This window comes from Phoca vitulina, unplaced genomic scaffold (assembly GCF_004348235.1).
Source record: "Phoca vitulina isolate PV1807 unplaced genomic scaffold, GSC_HSeal_1.0 scaffold45, whole genome shotgun sequence".
Lineage (NCBI taxonomy): Eukaryota > Metazoa > Chordata > Mammalia > Carnivora > Phocidae > Phoca > Phoca vitulina.
Genome location: NW_022589748.1, coordinates 1,227,378 through 1,244,744, shown reverse-complemented (window position 1 = coordinate 1,244,744; position 17,367 = coordinate 1,227,378). Strand labels below are relative to the sequence as shown.

General features: G+C 49.2%; 1 protein-coding gene across 2 annotated transcripts in view; it reads right to left on the bottom strand.

Annotated features, from left to right (window-relative positions):
• Positions 1 to 17,367, bottom strand: part of COL26A1 (collagen type XXVI alpha 1 chain) — a 140,540-nt gene that overhangs the window by 77,951 nt on the left and 45,222 nt on the right. Inside the window, exon 3 of one of the 2 annotated variants that reach the window (XM_032430926.1) lies at positions 5,634 to 5,737. In XM_032430926.1, the coding sequence (XP_032286817.1) occupies positions 5,634 to 5,737 (104 nt within the window). The remainder of the gene's footprint in view (positions 1 to 5,633; positions 5,738 to 17,367) is intronic. The other variant, XM_032430927.1, reaches the window with a different exon arrangement.

Below are 17,367 nucleotides of genomic sequence, written 5' to 3'. Positions count from 1 at the left end.
ATTTGACAGAGAGAGACACAGTGAGAGAGGGAACACAAGCAGGGGGAGTGGGAGAGGGAGAAGCAGGCCTCCCGCTGAGCAGGGAGCCCGATGTGAGACTCGATCCCAGGACCCTGGGATCATGACCTGACCCGAAGGCAGACGCTTAATGACTGAGCCACACAGGGGCCCTAGTAAAAAAAGAATTTTTAAGTAGAGAAAATTCACGGCAAGCAGACCTGCACTAGAAGACATGCTGAAAGAAAAGGGATACTGGATGGAGGCTCAGAGCTCTAGGAGGAAGAAAGATCACTGGAAATGATCCTTCCCTTCCTTTTTAAAAACATAATCTGTTTAATGTGAAAATTATAATATTGAATTGGGAGGTTTTTCACATATTTAGATTGTAAACAAAAGACGACAATAGCACAAAGGATAGTGGAGTGGATAAATGGAAGCATACGGTTTTTAAAACTACTAAGAAATAATACAGAGAACTATAAAGAAAAATTCAATAAAGGAAAAGGCACAATTTCTGCTTCCAGTAATGATAGATTAACTCCTACTGAACTTGCTCTCCCACCATAAATAACTAGATAATTGGACAAAATTCATGGGACAAATATTTGTAGACACTAGACAGGAGGCAGATCAGAACAAACAAGGCAATTCCTAGAGACACCTTCTGGACCAGCGCTCATGGAGGGAAGACTAAGTAGAACATGGCAATCTCTCTGAGTTGAAGAGACAGAAATCTGAGTTCAGGGAGGCTGAGGCAAATTTGGTGGATAAAATACCAGAGAGACGAGAACTATGTAGAAAGTTATTCATTCAGTCTAAATTTATTGATGTGTACACATCTGGTGTGTGTAAATTATATGTATATAATAAGTTGTACATCAATTAAACCTTAGTAAATTTGATTTTTAAAATGCGCAGATAAGTATTAAATTAAGAAATAGAGAACATCAGGGCACCTGGGTGGCTCAGCCAGTTAAGCATCTGACTTTTGATTTTGGCTGAGGTTCTCATCTCAGGGTCATGGATCAGGCTCTGTATTGGGCTCATCAGGGAGTCTGCTGGATATTCCCTCTCTCCTTCTCCCTCTGCCCCTCCCCCCACTAAAATAAATGAATCTTTAAAGCAAAAAGAAATAGAACACACAGATAGCCCTATGTCTGTTAAAAAAAAAAATTGTTATCAAAATCTTCCCCACAGGGGTCCCTGGGTAGCTCAGTCAGTTAAACACAGACTCTTGATTTCGGCTCAGGTTGTGCATAATCTCAGGGTCATGAGATCAAGCCCTGTGTCGGGCTCCATGCTGGGCATGGAGCCTGCTTGGGATTCTCTCTCACACCTCTCCCCGCTGCTTGAGCATGCACACTCTCTCTAAAGAAACAAACAAACAAACAAACTTCCCCATAAAGAAACTACAGGTCCGCATGGTTTCACTGTGAATTCTATTAAACATTTAAGGAAAAAGTAATACCAACTTTACAAAAAAATGCTTTTAGAAAATAGAGAAGGAGGGAAATTTTCCCATTTCTTTTTATGAGAACAACATAACCGCCATCACCAAAAACTAGCAGACATTGCAAGGAGAGAAAATTACATATAAATATCAAATAGAGAAATAGAAAAATTAATAATACATCCAAAGGTGGTTGATCCCTGTAATAATAATGTTACTCCCAAGAACGAAGTGTTGGTTTAGTATTCCAAATCAATGTAATTAGTCACATTAACAAAATAAAGGATTTAAAAAAATGATCACCTCAGTATAGAAGCAGAGAAAGCATTTGACAAGATTCAGCACCATTCCTGATGAGTAATCTCAACAAACTCAGACTAAAAGTGACTATCCTCATCTGATACATGGCATATATGAAAAAATATACTGCTAACAACATACTTCACAGTGAAATGGAGAACATCCCCCCCCCCACTGCTATGATCAGAAACAAGGCAACTATATCTGTTCTCACCACTTCTGTTAAGCATCTTATCAGAAGTTCTAGCCAGTCCAATAAAGCAAGAAAAATAAAATAAAATGCATTAATAGTTGAAAGGAAGAAGCAAACATGTCTTTATTCACAGAAGACATAATAGTTTATGTAGAAAATCCAAAGAAATCAATAAATAAGCTACTAGAACTAATAAATGAATTTAGCATGGTTTTTACATATGAAGTCAATATTAAAAATCAAATATATTTCTATATGCTAGCAGAAAAATAATTATGAAATGAAAATTTAAAAGGCAATCCCATTTTTAAAAAAGCACCAAAACTTAAAAGACTTAGAAATACTTAGAAATAAATTTAATAAGAGATAAGCAATACCTCTACTCTGGAAGCTGAAATTAAATACTTAAATAAATGGAGAGCTATACCATGTTCCTGAATCAGAAGACTCATTATTAAGATATCTATTCTCCCCAAATTGGTCTGTAAATTCATCACAATCCTACTCCCCATCACAACATACTTTTTTTTTTTTTCAGACACTGTTAAGTTGTGCAAAGTTTTTATGGAGATGCAAAGGAACTAGAGTGGTCAAAGTAGTCTTAAAAAAGAAGAAATTGCATTTCATTTCATTCCCACTAGCACAGCTAAAATTAAAACACACCACATATTGGCAAGAATGTGGAGCATCTGGAACACACCTTGCTTGTGTAAAACATTAAAATCTCTTTGGAAAACAATTTGGCTACTTCTTTTTTTTTTTTTTTTCTTTACAATTTGGCTACTTCTTATCAAGTAAAACAACCCAATCAAAAATGAGCAAAAGTCTTGAACAGACACTTTACGAAAGAAGATATAAGAATGGCTGGTAAGTATGTCAGATAGACATACAAAAAGAGGTCCAATATCATTAGTCAACAGAGAAGTTCAAACTAAACTCACAATGAGAGAGCATTTCACACCCACTAGGCTGGCTGAAATGAAAAAGACTGACCACCAAATGTTGGCAATGATGTGGAGCAATGGGAACATACTTTGCTGGTGGGAGTGTAACCTGGTAAAGTCACTTTGGGAAACAGTTTGGCTCTTTCCTATAAAGCTAAACATTTAACCTGACCTAGCAATTCCACTTATAGGGATTAACCCAAGGGAAATAAAAACAGATGTCCACAGAAAGACATTACAAGAACGTTCACAGAAGTTTTATTCTTAAAGCCCCAAACCAGAAACGACTCAAAGATTTATCCACAGGACAACACACAAATAAAATTGTGGCTATTTACACAATGGAATAATACCCAGCAATAAAAATGAGTAAACTACTGATATACATATCACAATATGAATAAATCTCAAAGATTTATTGAAAATTGAAAGAAACCATGCACAGGAGTGTATATTATATGGTTCCATTTATATGAAGTTCAAGAATAAGTAAAACTGATCTATGATGATAGAAATCAGGACAGTGGCTGCTAAGGGGTGAGAACTTTCCAGAAGGTGATAGAAATGTGTACATGTATCAAAACTCATCAAAGTGTACACTTAAGATAGGTGCATTTCAGAGTATGTAAATTTTATGTCAGAAAAAAAAAAGGATGTCTGGAGGAATGTCATCAATAATTTAAAACTTGGGAGCAACTTAAATATCTTGCAGTAGGGGTTTAGTTAATAAAGTATATACCCAAATTTTGCAGCCACTAAAAATAATGCTACCGAAAGCTATCTATTGACATGCAGAAACATTCATGGTCACTTATTTGAAAAAGAAGGTTATCAAAATAGTACAACCGTATGAAAGCACAGAAAAAAGGTCTGGAAGCTTTTCACCAAAGTGATACTCAACCTTGAGAGGTGTGATTCTGCCTGTCTTCACCTTTTCTACACCGAACACGGACTTAACTTTTGCAATAAGAAGAAAACATTTCTAGATACATCCCTATGGTTCTAGATACTTAGACACGATTCACTCTCCTTATTCATGGTAGCTGTGATCTATAAAGTCACAGTGGTCCTGAATTAACAAATAGTGAACCATTGCTCCTGGGGGAGGCTCCTGCCAGCGTCTGGTCACATTTTCGTCAATGTGTTTTACATGTGAGGAGAGGAGTTCATCGCTATCCACACCTCAGCTGGGAGGGGACACCTGGCAGCTCTGTGTGTGTGGAACCCTCCTGGACTCTGTCTCATGGGTTTCTTCCCTTGGAGGATTTGAGTCCGTACCTTTCATCGTAATAAACCATAAGCGTGAGCAAAATAGCTTTTTGGCTCTGGGGGTTCTTCCAGTGAATTATCAGACCTAAGGGTGGTCTTGGGCTCCCCAGTCTGCATCTATCTCAGTGTCTCGAATCCCCCTTTTGAATCACTCACTTAATGAGTTCGATCAACGTGCCCTTTATCTATCTGCGTGAGGTTTACGACTCAGACATCTGAGACTTACACTTCGTTTACTGGATTGTTCCTTTAATAACGAGAACATGAAGAGAGATGAGAAACCGTCCATGCTTCAGCACTCAGTGGTTTCCAGGGGAGGGAGGAAGGGGCCCTATTCGGGCTGGGCTCAGTTACCCTTAGAAGAAACAGTCGGCAGGGTGGCGAGTGGTAGTTGGAGGCGGGGGGGTGGGCAAACATGAAAACCCATGATTATAGTCAGCTGAGGCAAGGATGGGGTCAGGGGGAAGCTCAGAGGCTCTGGGAGCTGAGAAAAGGGCCCCCAAAGCCTTCCCAGTGCTGAGCAAAGGCCTTCCAGGATCAGGAGCCTTCTAAGTCAGGAAGGGCGGCACCACTGGACCCTTTCCCATTCCAGCCCCTTCCTTCAGCTCTGCTTTGGGCCACAGGCCCACTGAAGCATCATCATTATTGGTACTGTTCTGTAATTATCCTGTTATTATTTGTAACCCAAAGCATTTTAGGCAGTTTTCAATAAAAACATATACCTAACATATTATAACTTATTATAACTTTATAATCACCTAATTTATAAAAGCATATCCATAAAACAAAAGTCAGTAAGTTAGGTAATAAAAAAAAGATAAGGGAAAATAATTTGATCAGAACGTCCATTTCATGGAAAATTACTGTTTCCAAATACAACCCTGACCCGTGAGCCTCCAGGCCGACCAGCTAGCCCTGGGAACGAGATGGGCTGCAAATCTGTTGGTCTGGCAGGATCTGCTTTCCCTGGCCATGAGCACAGCTGGGATTTGCTGCGGGCCCTCCCTGGCCCCATCGGGCTCCAGAGGCAGGTTGGGACCGGGTCTGGAGGCTCAGAAGGAAGGCCCCAGCTCTAGGCCCTGTCCTCCCATCCTCCCCCTGGGCTCCAGCCACACAGAAGGGCAGGACAATCAGTCCGCTGCCCACCAGATCCGTGTGCTGCATTGGACAACAGACGTGGCTCCAAGGCTGGTGAACAGAGACCCCGGGAGCCCTCTCTGCCTGCCCCCATTCCCGGGTGAGTGCGATCCAGAGCGGAAGAAAGAGGCTGTAAACTGAATCCCCTCCCCCAGGCCAGGACTCATGATTCTCCTCCACCCAATCAATGCACACAGGGTCCCCACCTAGGTGCCCATGGCAGGTGGCAGCAACCCCCAGAGACTCCACAGCCCAGCCCAGCCGGTGCCCCGTCCCCCTGCACCCTGCGCCCCAGTCCTTGGCCCTTGACCCCCAGCCCCCCACACCCCGGCAGACTCACCCTCCTCACAGTTGCTCCCGGTGAAGCCAGGACAGCATCTCCATTCCAGCGCCGTCACCGTGCGGTAGGACACTCTGTATGTGGGTCTGATCAGAGTCCTGTAACTAACACAAGGGCAGCGTCAGGATAGTGTGAGCGCCCATCCACCTGCCCACCCCCCCAGCCCAGATCCCACTTCTGCAGAGAGCACCCAGCCCAGGGCTCTGGGAGCCGCCTGGGTAGTGGAGCCTGTCATCCCGGCTCTGTGCCCACTGGCTGTGTAGCCCTGGGCAAGTGACCACCCCTCTCTGTGCTGGATGCATTATAAAGTCCCTCCCAGCTCTGCCTTCCGGCAAGTTTCCAAGCATGGCCACCGAGGGTGGGAAAATGTCTGCCATGGATTGAATTGTGTCCTCAGAATCCGTATGTTGAAGCCTTGTGTCCCCCCCGCCCCCCCCCCCGCCATCATGTGTCTCTATTTGCATAGAGGGTCTTTAGGAGGTAATTACAGTTTAATGAGGTCATCAGGGTGGGGCCCTAATCCATCAGAGCTGGTGGCCTCATAAGAAGAGGAGGACAGAGAAAGAGATCTCAGTTCATGCACACACGGAGAGGCCGTGTGAGGACCCAGCGAGAAGGTGACTGTCTGAGAGAACACACTTCTGTTGTTGAAACCCCCCAGTCTGTGATATTTTGCTGTGGCAGCCTGAGCTAAGACGTTGACCAAGATGATGAAGCAGGAAAAGAAAACTATCGTTAGGACGTCCTCAACTTCCAACCACCCAAAAGTTCCTGAACTCCAGCACTTTGTCCCAATCATTTCCTTTGGCTGATTCATCCAATGAACACTTATTGAGCGCCAACTTAATGTCATACTGTGGTCACAGACTGATAGAACTGAGTCCTGCCTTCGAGAAAATCACAGCCTCGTGGATGAGCGAGACACACCAATGAAAACTTGCAGCCCCATTGTGGGACCCTATTCCCCTGCAAACTGCTGTGGATTCCGGGCCAGATTTCACACTCCTGCAGTTTTGATATTTTCCTTGCAAAAAAGCCTGATACTATTTTACAAAACTCCAAGACATAAGATGTGTGACCACACCACCATGAGCTATCACCTCACACCTGTCTGAATGGCGACCATCAACAACACAAGAAACAACAGGTGTGGGCGACGATGTGGACAAAGGGGAAACCTCATGCAGTGTCGGAGGGAATGCAAACTGGTGCAGCCACTGTGGGAAATGGTATGGCGGTTCCTCAAAAAATTAAAAATAGGACTCCCGGGGCACCTGGGTGGCTCAGTTGGTTAAGCAGCTGCCTTCGGCCCAGGTCATGATTCCAGGGTCCTGGGATCGAGCCCCACATCGGGCTCCCGGCTCGGCGGGAGGCCTGCTTCTCCCTCTCCCTCTACCTGCTGCTCCCCCTGCTTGCACTCTCTCTCTCTCTCTAATAAAAATAAAAAATCTTTTAAAAAAGAAAAAATAGGACTCCTATTTGATCCAGCAATTCCACTTCTGGGGACTGATCCAAAGAAAACGAAAACACTAACTCAAAAAGAGATCTGTGCCCCCATGGTCATCGTAGCCTTATTTACAATAGCCAACACATGAAATAACTTAAGTGTCCATCGACAGAGGAACAGATAAGAAAATGTGATATATGTACACGATGGAATACTACGGAGCCATAAAAAGGGAAGAAATCTTGCCATTTGCGACAGCAATGGATGAACCGTGAGGGCATTATGCTAAGTGAAATAAGTCAGACAGAGAAAGACAAATACTGGATGATCTCACTTATATGTGGCATCTAAGGAAAAAACAACTGAGGTCATAGATACAGATAGACTGATGGTTGCCAGAGTCGGGGGGTAAGGGCAGGCATAATGGGGGAAGGGGGGATCAAAAGGCAGAAACTTCCAGATATAAAATAAAATGTAAAGGTCTTGGGATATGATGTACAGCATGGTGACTATAGTTAATAAGACTGAGTGTCATATATAAAAATTGCTAAGAGAGTAGATCTTCAAGTGCTCATCACAAGAAAAACAATTTTTGTAACTGTATGTGGTGACAGATATTAACTAGACGTATTGTGGTGATCATTTTGCAATACATATAAATATCAAATCAAATACAATACACCTGAAACTAATATAACATGGAATGTTAATCATACCCCAATACACACATACACACACGAACATATGACCCAATCTCACAAGGAGGATACACTTGGCTTTATTATTCAATTTGCATGCATCGTTATGACTTCGCTGCTTGATCACGTTTGCACATCTTCCTCCTGAGAGCAAAGCTACGTGACTTCACAAAATCCGAATCTGCTGACACCAAGCAACTTAATCGGGGAATGGGAAAATTATGAATTAATTGGTAGCAGCAGGAGTGACGTTTCAAGATGCCCCGTTGACAGGGAAACACACGAGTCACATCTCGAATTTCAGAAATATTGCACTCGATCTGAACAATCCTGTTACACTAATTTCTCTTTTACAAAAAAAAAAAAAAAGTCCTCTCGCTCATGTTTCATGAACATTCTGGCAAACCAGCTTTCCCCTGGAGATCTAAGGGGGGCGTGAGGCTATGTGCAGCCAGGGGCAGGAAACTTCGAGTGAGAAGCCAGGAGTCTGCACGGAGAGACGTCCACGCTGGGACCAGGACAGTGGACCCAGATCTTTAGACTCTCGACTGCCCCCCAGGAAGCTCTGCGGCAGGCCAGAGGGGCAAGGCAGACAGAGGAACTGTGTCCCATCGTCACCCCACGGCAAGTGGCCTGGTGGGCCATCGGGGCTGCTGAGCCTGGGTCCGAGGAGCACACATAGATAATAAACAGGTGATAATAAGCACACACACACACAGTCACACACACACCCTCCTGTGTGCACCCACGGGCTCCCGTGCTTTCATGCTCACACATGCACACATGCTCACACTCAACACTCACAGGCACTCATTCACACGCTCACACCCTCACACCGCCTTCCTGCTGCAGGTCTCCCAGCCGGAAGCAAGCCCAGCTAGGAGAGGGAGGGAGCTTTAATTTAGATAAAAGACGCCAATTTTTTCACTGATTCCTGGAATAAGACGTTGCTCTGGCTGAGAGGGAGCAGAAAGGCTATGGAAGCCCCACCCGGGGCAGACGTGCAGGGCAGGGAAGGGGTCAAGTGTCTTGTGGCTCGCATCCTGCCAAGTGCAGCCGATGCCACGGATGGGTGCCTCCTATAACCTCAGCCCCATGGGGTGGATGGGGCCCTGGACTGTGGGCTTTGGGCTCTGCCCCTAACTCACGATATGGACTTGCACGCATTACTTATGAGGACACCACAGAGACTAGGATGCGGGGCGTGAGGCTCGCTGGGAGGGTGCGTGTGCGAGGCGCCCAGAGCAGGAAGCGTGCACAGATGCTGGGTTCGCAAAATGCAGATCTGACCTCATTCCTCCCGGCCCACGCCCTTCGGCCGTCCCCGCTGCGGTCAGGACGGTCTGACTGCTTAGCCATGCGTGCAGGCCCTTGTCCTGCTCACACGGCCGCTCTCTGGCCCCCCTGAGCCATAGGCTGTCCCTCCCCCTCCAGCCCCTGAGCCAGGCAAATGCACCAGGCATCCCTCCATCCACGCCTTGAATGATGATGATGATGGAAATAAGAACAGGTATCATAAGGGCTTTGAGTATTCACCATGCACCAGGCGCTGTTCTGAGTGTTGTCCATGTGCTGACTCATAACAATCCTAGCAGGTGGATACTACTACTAATCCTAATTTACAGATGAGAAAACTGAGGCACAGAGAAGTTAAGCAACTTTCTCAAGGTCACACTGCCAGAAGGTAATGGGACTAGGATCCAAATGCAGACAGAATTGGCAGAACCTACCAATACTAATTTGCGTTTGTTTGGCACAAGGGAATATTTTCCCTCCCTACATCTGCACAAGATCCTGATCTTGGGCTTTGAAGCAGAGGGAAAGCTTGTCCCCCAGAAAGGTCCCTTACTGCCCCTCATTCAGAGGGCCATGGGCTGACCTGCCCCCCTCTGGGACCAGAAGGAACCAGATGACCTGTGATGTCCAGGAGCAGGGCACACCAGTAGGTGGCGCTGCTTCTCCAGCCCTGAGGGCCCGGGCTCAGCCTGGCAGACCCCTCAGGTCTCCCCTGAGTGCCCTGGGCAACAGGCAGTATTCGAAGCCTGGCCCAGGCTGGGCTTTCCCCTCCTACATTTCATGAAGAACTCCCAGCCCGTCCACTGGGATCCAGTCTACAAACCCAGTGATCTTTCTAAAATGCAGATCCAATTTTGTGACTGCCCTCTCTCAAAACCTCCCATGGCTCCCATAGACTAAGGACTAAGCTCTTTAAGTCAGTAAAGAAGGCCCTGCCTACCTTTCTATGCTCCCTTCCTCCTGCCACCCCCAGCCAACCCCCTACCACCACAGCACAACCTGCTCTTCTTGCCCCTGGGCCTTTGCACACGCAGGCTCCTCTGCCTACCTGCCCTTCCTCCTTTACTCTGCCTGAGAAAATTCCCAAGAGCCTTCAGGGTGTGACTCACCTGCCATCCTCCTCTGTGAAGCACCCCCACTCCTGGCCAGAGTCCACAGGCTCCCTCCTGAGCCCTCCCACAGCTCCATGCCCGGAGCTTGCTTTGACCCCAACACTCATGCGTGCACTCAGCAGGTACACACTGAGAGCCTGCTGGGTGCCAGACAATGGGAACACAAGCATGAAGAAGACGGGCACAGCTCTGCTCGGCCACAGAACCACACACGTGAACAGACGACCACGGGCCACGGTAAGTGCTATGAAGCGAAGCACCGAATTCACACCTCACATTAAAGTGGGTTTTTTTTTCTTTTTTGTTAAAATATAATGTATATGCAGCAAAATAGATAAATCTAGTGTTTAGCTTAATAGACTTTTACCTATGTGTAAACCAATGGTCCCAAGTCAAAAGTCACCCGTGCCCCCTCCAAAACGACTACCCTGCCCCCAGGCATATCCGTTCTGATTTCTCTCCCCCTCCCCTCCCCCCCATTCTAGAATCTCATATACACAGAACCTCGCAGCATGCGCTGGTTTGTGCCACCTTCTTTTACTCAGCCTTAGCCTGAGGTTCATCCGTGTTGTTCAGTGCAGGGTCATTTTGTTCCTCTCTATTACTAAATAATATTCCATTATAGAAATGGGCCCCAGTTGGCCCATTTTCTTGTTGGTTGACCATTTGGGTTGCTTCTAGCCTCGAACTAGGACGGGGAAAGATGTGATGAGCACCGCTGTACAAGTCTTTGTGAACCCATGTTTTCATTTCTCTGGAGTATATTCCCAGGAGCAGCATTGCTGGCCCACGGGATGGATATAGGTTTTGCTTTAGTAGATGCTGCAAATAGGTGCCCCAAACCTATTTGGGCAAAGCAGTTCACATGCCGAGCAGCAGCGCCTGGGGTCCAATTGCTCCATAACCTTGATCTTGGACTGCCCAAACTCAAGAGCTGTCTACTGAGTACATGTTTATTGCTTAAGCCACCAGTCTGGCATTTCAAGGTGAACACAATTTCCAGGTAGGAATGCAGTAAATGTTAGCTACTGTGATGGGTACTTGTACGTGTCCCCCAGACTGGACTAACTGGTGCCCCCATAATTGGTAAAACGTGTGAGGGTTTCCAGAAGAGACCAGCACTGAATTGGTAGGCTGAGTTAAGAAAATCTGCCCTCTGGGCACCTGGGTGGCTCATTCGGTTAGGTGTCTGCCTTCTGCTCAGGTCATGATCCCGCAGTCCTGGGATGGAGTCCCGAGTCAGGCTCCCTCCTCAGTGGGGAGTCTGCTTCTCCCTCTCCCTCTGCCCCTCCCACCTGCTCGTGCTCTCTCTCAGATAAATAAATAAATAAAATCCTAAAAAAAAAAATCTGCCCTCACCAATGCAGGCGGGCATCAGCCATTCTACTGAGGGCCTGAAGAGAACAGAGAAAGGGCGCATTTACTCTCTTCTGGAGCGGAGACATCCATCTTCTCCTGCCCTTGGACGTCAGCACTCCTGGTTCTTGGGTCTCGGGACTTGAACTAGGGATTACAACATCGACCCCCCAGGTCTCCCTGGAAGCACAACACAGGCTTTCCTGGGCCTCCAGCTTGCAGATGGCACATTATGGGACCGCTCAGCCTCCATAATTGCGTGAGTCAATTCCTACTCTAAACCTCTTTCTATATATCTCCATATATCCTATTGGTTCGGCTCCTCTGGAGAACCCTAATACAGCTACTGTTTTCAATTATAATCATGGTAATGAAGCTATTCCGTATCAATTGCCCCTCCAGACCACAAAGTCCTCCCAAGCACCAGCTCATCTACCTCGCCTATTACAGCCACATCAATAAATAACTAGGAAGGGAAACGCAAATCAAGGTCACGAGCTATCACCTCACACCTCTTGGGATGGCTACACTCAATAAGACAAAAGATACGTGGATTCACGTGGACGTGGGGAAGAAGGAGCCCTCGTGCGCTGTTGGTGGGAATGCCAATTGGTTCAGCCACTGTGGAAAACAGTTTGGGGGGTCCTCAGATTATTAGAAAGAAGAATGATCACGTGACCCAGCAGCCCCACTTCTGGGTCTTTATCCAAAGGAAATGAGATCGGTAGCTCAAAGAGACATCTGCATCCCCATGCTCACTGCAGCATTGTCCATGTCAGCCAAGACATGGGGCAACCCGACTATCCATCAACAGATGAATGGATGAAGAAATGATATATATACACACACACGTATACACACTGGAAGACTATTCAGTCATAAAAAAGAAGGAACTCCTGCCCTTTGTGACACCATGGATTCTGCTAAGTGAAATAAACCAGACACAGAAAGACAAAAATCATATGATCTCGTATACGGAATAACAACAACAAAAGAGTAGCATTCACAGGAACACGGAGTAGAATGGGGGTTACCAGAGGCTAGGAGGTGGGGGAAAGAGGAAGATCTTGATAAAAGGGTACAAACTTTTAGGTATAAGACCAGTAAGTCCTAGAAACCCACCGAACAATGCGAACACTGTCGTTAATAATGACATATCGTATACCTGAAATTTGCTAAGAGAGGAGATCCCAAGGGCTCTCACCACACACACAAAAATGGTCAGTATGGGAGGTGGGGGATATGTTCATTAGTTTGATTGTGGTTAATCATTTCACAATGTGTACATATATCCAAACACCACGCTGTACACCTTAGATTAAATTTGTCAAAAATCAAATAAAAAATCAATCAATCAACAAAAGTACAAATACGCACACACACAGTCTTGAGTGCCTCTGTGAGGTAAGGGGGCAACTGTACCACCTGCCGTTGTTTCAAGACTGTTCCCAAGGGGCAGAGAGACCTCCCACCCATTCCCATCCCCCAGCCCAGGAAGCAATCCCTTTCAACTCAGCACAGCCCCCAGGCCACCCCCACCAGAAGACAAACAGCCATAATCCCAGGGTTTACAGCCTTGGCCGAACCTCTGACAGCCTGGGGGTCAGTCTCATTTGGGGACACTGAGCTCCTGGAGAGGACCCGGCTTGCCTAGGGTTCCCCAGCAGAGGCTACACCCCCACACAGGGCTTACCCCACCGTCCAGGTGGTGGCAGGAGCCTTGTACCTTGGCAGCAACATGGAGGGCCAAGGATGAGGTCCTGGGTGGGAGCCACAGAGACCTGGGAGTGACCCCCACCACCAAGGCTTGAATGACTCCCGGGTGGGTATTGGAGGAAGAGAAACAAGATTGGCCTCTGAGACCTGATGCTCCCCAAGGTGGAGATGCTCCTCCATCCTGTCTTCCTCTCGACTCTGAGGTGCTGCAGTGACCACGTGGAGTGGAGAGCAAACTCCACACCGTGACCCACAAGCCCTGAGGGCTCTGGCCTGGCCTCCACCAGCCTCCCCGATGACTCTCGAGCCCCTCACTCCTGCTTTCCAGCCGTATTGGCCTTCCAAATCTCCAGTGTACCACATTCCTCATCACTTAAGGGCTGCCCTCCCTCTTTCTCTCTCTCTCCCTCTGTTATCTAGTTAAGGCCCAGTCATCTCCACACTCACCTCAAATGCCCTCTCCTCCAGGAAGCCCTCCTGAGGCCTCTGACCAGCTCAGCGTTCCTGCTTTACAGGTGCCAAAAGTGGCCCAGCAAAGGAAGAGGAAGGTAAGGGCGTTATATTTGCTGAACCCTTGGGAGCTCAGCCCCCTGATACCATGAGTATCACTGTCCCATCTTGCGGATGAGGACAGAGTCCCTGCCCAAACTGTGCGGCTGGTGGGTAGCGGAGCCCCCGGTTGGCTTGCACCAGCAGGAAGTGGACAAGCCCGCTCCCACCCTCGACTGCATACCTAGCCCAGGGCCCGTCTTTTCATCGGCTGCCCCCCACCTCCCATCCCAGATGCATCTAAGCGGTCAGATGAGGCTGCTTTGGTTTTGCTGGCCCAGACAAGATCCTGACATTGGGGCGTGTGTGCAGGGTGGCCCCCCGCAAGGACAGCCCAGGCTGACTTGGCCTGAGGGGAGCAAACATGCAGTCAGGCAAGATAAACACAGGGATTTCTGGCTGCTTTGTTTCTAGTTCATTCCAATGCATCTCTGCCCATCTGTGAGCCTTGAGTGAGTCCCCGCCTCTCTATAAAGTCTGCGCTGAGATGCACCAGACTCAAAGATCCCTTCCTACCTTGAAATTCTCCAAATGCCATCTGGAGTCTTCAGGGGGTGTCTCCCACCTCACCAGTTCTGGGGCTTTTTTTTTTTTTTCCCCAAGACAACCCAAATCTAGGGACTTCTGCCCTCTCCGCATTTGCTCCCTCTGAAGGTTGGATCCTGAGACTTCCCTCACCTACACCTGTCACCTGGCAAACTCAAGGACATATATTTTCCCGGGGGTTGTGACTCACTCAATAAATAACCGCGACAAAAGTGCCGCCTCCTCCGAGAGGGCCTCCGTGACCAGCTGGCCCTCAGTCACACCCACCCCCACTGCAGGCTGCGTCCCCTTGGTTTATACTGTCATAGAACCCTGGCTTGTCTTCCAAACACTCGCCACCACCTGTGCTGTCATTGATCTGACGTCTGTCCCCTCCACTAAAGCCGCTGGCTGCTTCCCAGGCCTAGTGCTGGAGCTCAGGGTGTCGGGGTAGGGGACATCCTTGGACACTGATGGCCTGTAGGGATGGGGAGGTAGGGCATGGCCACTTCCACAACAAGGGGCCAGAAAAGGCTTCCTACGTCGAGGGACGCTTGAGGAAGTTCTGCTGAGCTGAGACAGTGAGGAGGCAGCCAGCACCAGGAGAGCCGGGAGGTGGTTTGGGGTGAGACCTGGTGCTTTCGGGGAGCAGACAACGCACAGGCAGGGCAGCTACGAAAGCCCCCAAAGCAGGCAAGGAGTCTGGCCTGGGTTTAGGAAGACCGCGCTGGCTGGCGCTCGCCTGGCCTTCAGAGCACGCTCCTGATCAGCAAAACATGTTCGAGCCTGCAATATACATGTATTGGTCGACACATGTATATGTACACGTATTATTTACTGTCTTTGCATATATTAAAAATCAGTAAAGCTTCATTTCGCTCTTATTTTAGAGATTAAAAAATAAACAGAAGACTTGATGTGGTTTTCCTGCTCCTCAACAGACAACCTTGTACCCGCTAGGAGACCAAGCCCTCCCAGCCAAGGGGAGGCCACCCAGGGACTGCGGCGTGGAGGAGTGTGGTGGTCAGATTGGCTTTCTAGAAAGACCCCACCCGTGTCTGGCTGTGTGGCACCAGATGGGAAGGGAGAGATGGAAGGTGGGGAAGGCCGTCAGGCGGCTGCTGGCCAAGAAAGAGGGGTAGGGCAGGGATGAATGGCCTCATTTTACAGAAGGGGAAAGGGAAACTAAGGCTGCAGAGGAGCATGGGGTCAGACTCCAGCTTATAAAGTGGCAGAGTTCTGACCGAACCAGGCCTCCTGGTGGGGCTGGTGTGTTCTTATCTGGGCAACAACGTAGGGAAGCTAACCCCCACGTGAGCAGTTGGTCCTGGGGGACCCTCTTAGGAAGTACAGAAGGCTGAAGTCATGAGGTCCTCTAAAGGGCCCCCAAACTCCTACTGCCACTCAATGACTGCCCCAGAAAGGGTGCAGATGTGTCTTATATTTCCCCAAACGTGGCCCTGGGTGCACAAGGTCACATGAGAGAGGATGTTTGAAAAACGGGATCCCGGGAGAGGTGAGGTGCCCATCACTGGAGGTGTGTAAGTGGAAGCCATGGCTCTTTGGCTTCCAAAGGTGGGGGTCTCCAAAGCATCAGGCGGCCCCCTGGTGGATGCCAGCACAGGGCCAGCACAGGGCTACGGTCTGGGCATCCCCAGCCTGGAGACCTCATGTGGGGGCACAGGTGCCCCTCCCTCGCTGGGCATTTCAGCCTGCAGGCTCCTGCCCTGGCCCCACTTCCTCCCACCAGGGACCACGGTGAGGAGGACCAGACTGGGAGGTACCGAGACAGGCTGGAGACTCAACAGGAAATGGGAGTGGGGGTTTCAGAAAGGGAGGCAGTAGATTATTAATCTCTTGATTAATAGCAGCGGGCCAGTGGGAGGGAAGGGGCTGTCCCACTGTGGTTCAGAGACAGGAGGAGGGGGGTTTTCAGCCTCCTCCAAATCCCAGCTAGTCATCCCTAAGTGCCAGACGCAAGGGACAGTGGGCCCAGCGGGCAGTGTCTTCCACCCAGCCCCCCCCCCACCAGAGCCCAGGACCGCAGGGCACTGGGGAGTCCTGGCGAGGGAGGGGGACGCAGCCCGGACAAGCCCCCACGCTGCGGGGGGTCAGCCTCGGAGAGCTTCTGGACCCAAACCGGCCGGCTGCGGAGGCCGGGCAGGAAAGAAAGGCCACGTTTTAAGAAAGTACTAAGTCCAGGACATCGCAGGGCCTTGCAGGGCCTTGCAGTCAGCAGGCAACCCAACCAGAGGGGGGAGGCTGGCCGGCAGGGGGCCGTCTGGCGGAGGGGAATGAAGGAGGCAGATGAAGCCCCGGAGAGTTCCGGCAAACCCCTCCGCTCAGCACATCTGGAAAAGGTTGGCTCTAATGCCATCAAAGAGCTCGGAGGGGCCAGGGAGACAGGCCGAGGAAAACTTAACCCCCGAGTCCCTGGGGCTCGGTCTTCCCAATCTGTCAGGCAGGCCCTGGGCCTGGCCCACCGCCCCCCTCCCGCAGCAGCCCCCTGGCGGGGCTCGGGGGGCAGGAGGGCAGCATCAGTAACGCTGGACTTCCTGCTGCCCTGATCAAGGCACAGCCTTGTGATTTCCACCCCAAAGCAAGACAGATGGGGAGGGAAACTGAGGCACAGAGAGGAGAGGCCCGGCTTGTCCTCTCTGCCTTCCTCTGGGTGTGGAGCTGGTCCTGAGGCCTCTCACAGGGAAATCTCAGCATCCAGCCCCTCCCTGTGGCGCCGGCTGGAGAAGGCCCCCCTGCCTGGCCCTCCCAGACTGTTGCCTCCCCCACACCCCTCCCCGCCCCACCGCACCCCTCCCCTAGGGAAACCCCCTCATCCCCCAGATCTCTGCGCCAATGTCACTGCCCCCAGGAAACCCAGGACCAGGTCTCATGTCAGGGACTGACGACTGCTGTGAGTCTTCCACATTCCCTCCCCCAGCGGCCCCCCCAACACACACGGGAGCTCTGTGAGGGAAGGGGCCATGTTCTTGCACACAGTGTCTGCTCTTAGGTGCTCAGTTGCGCACCAACCACCG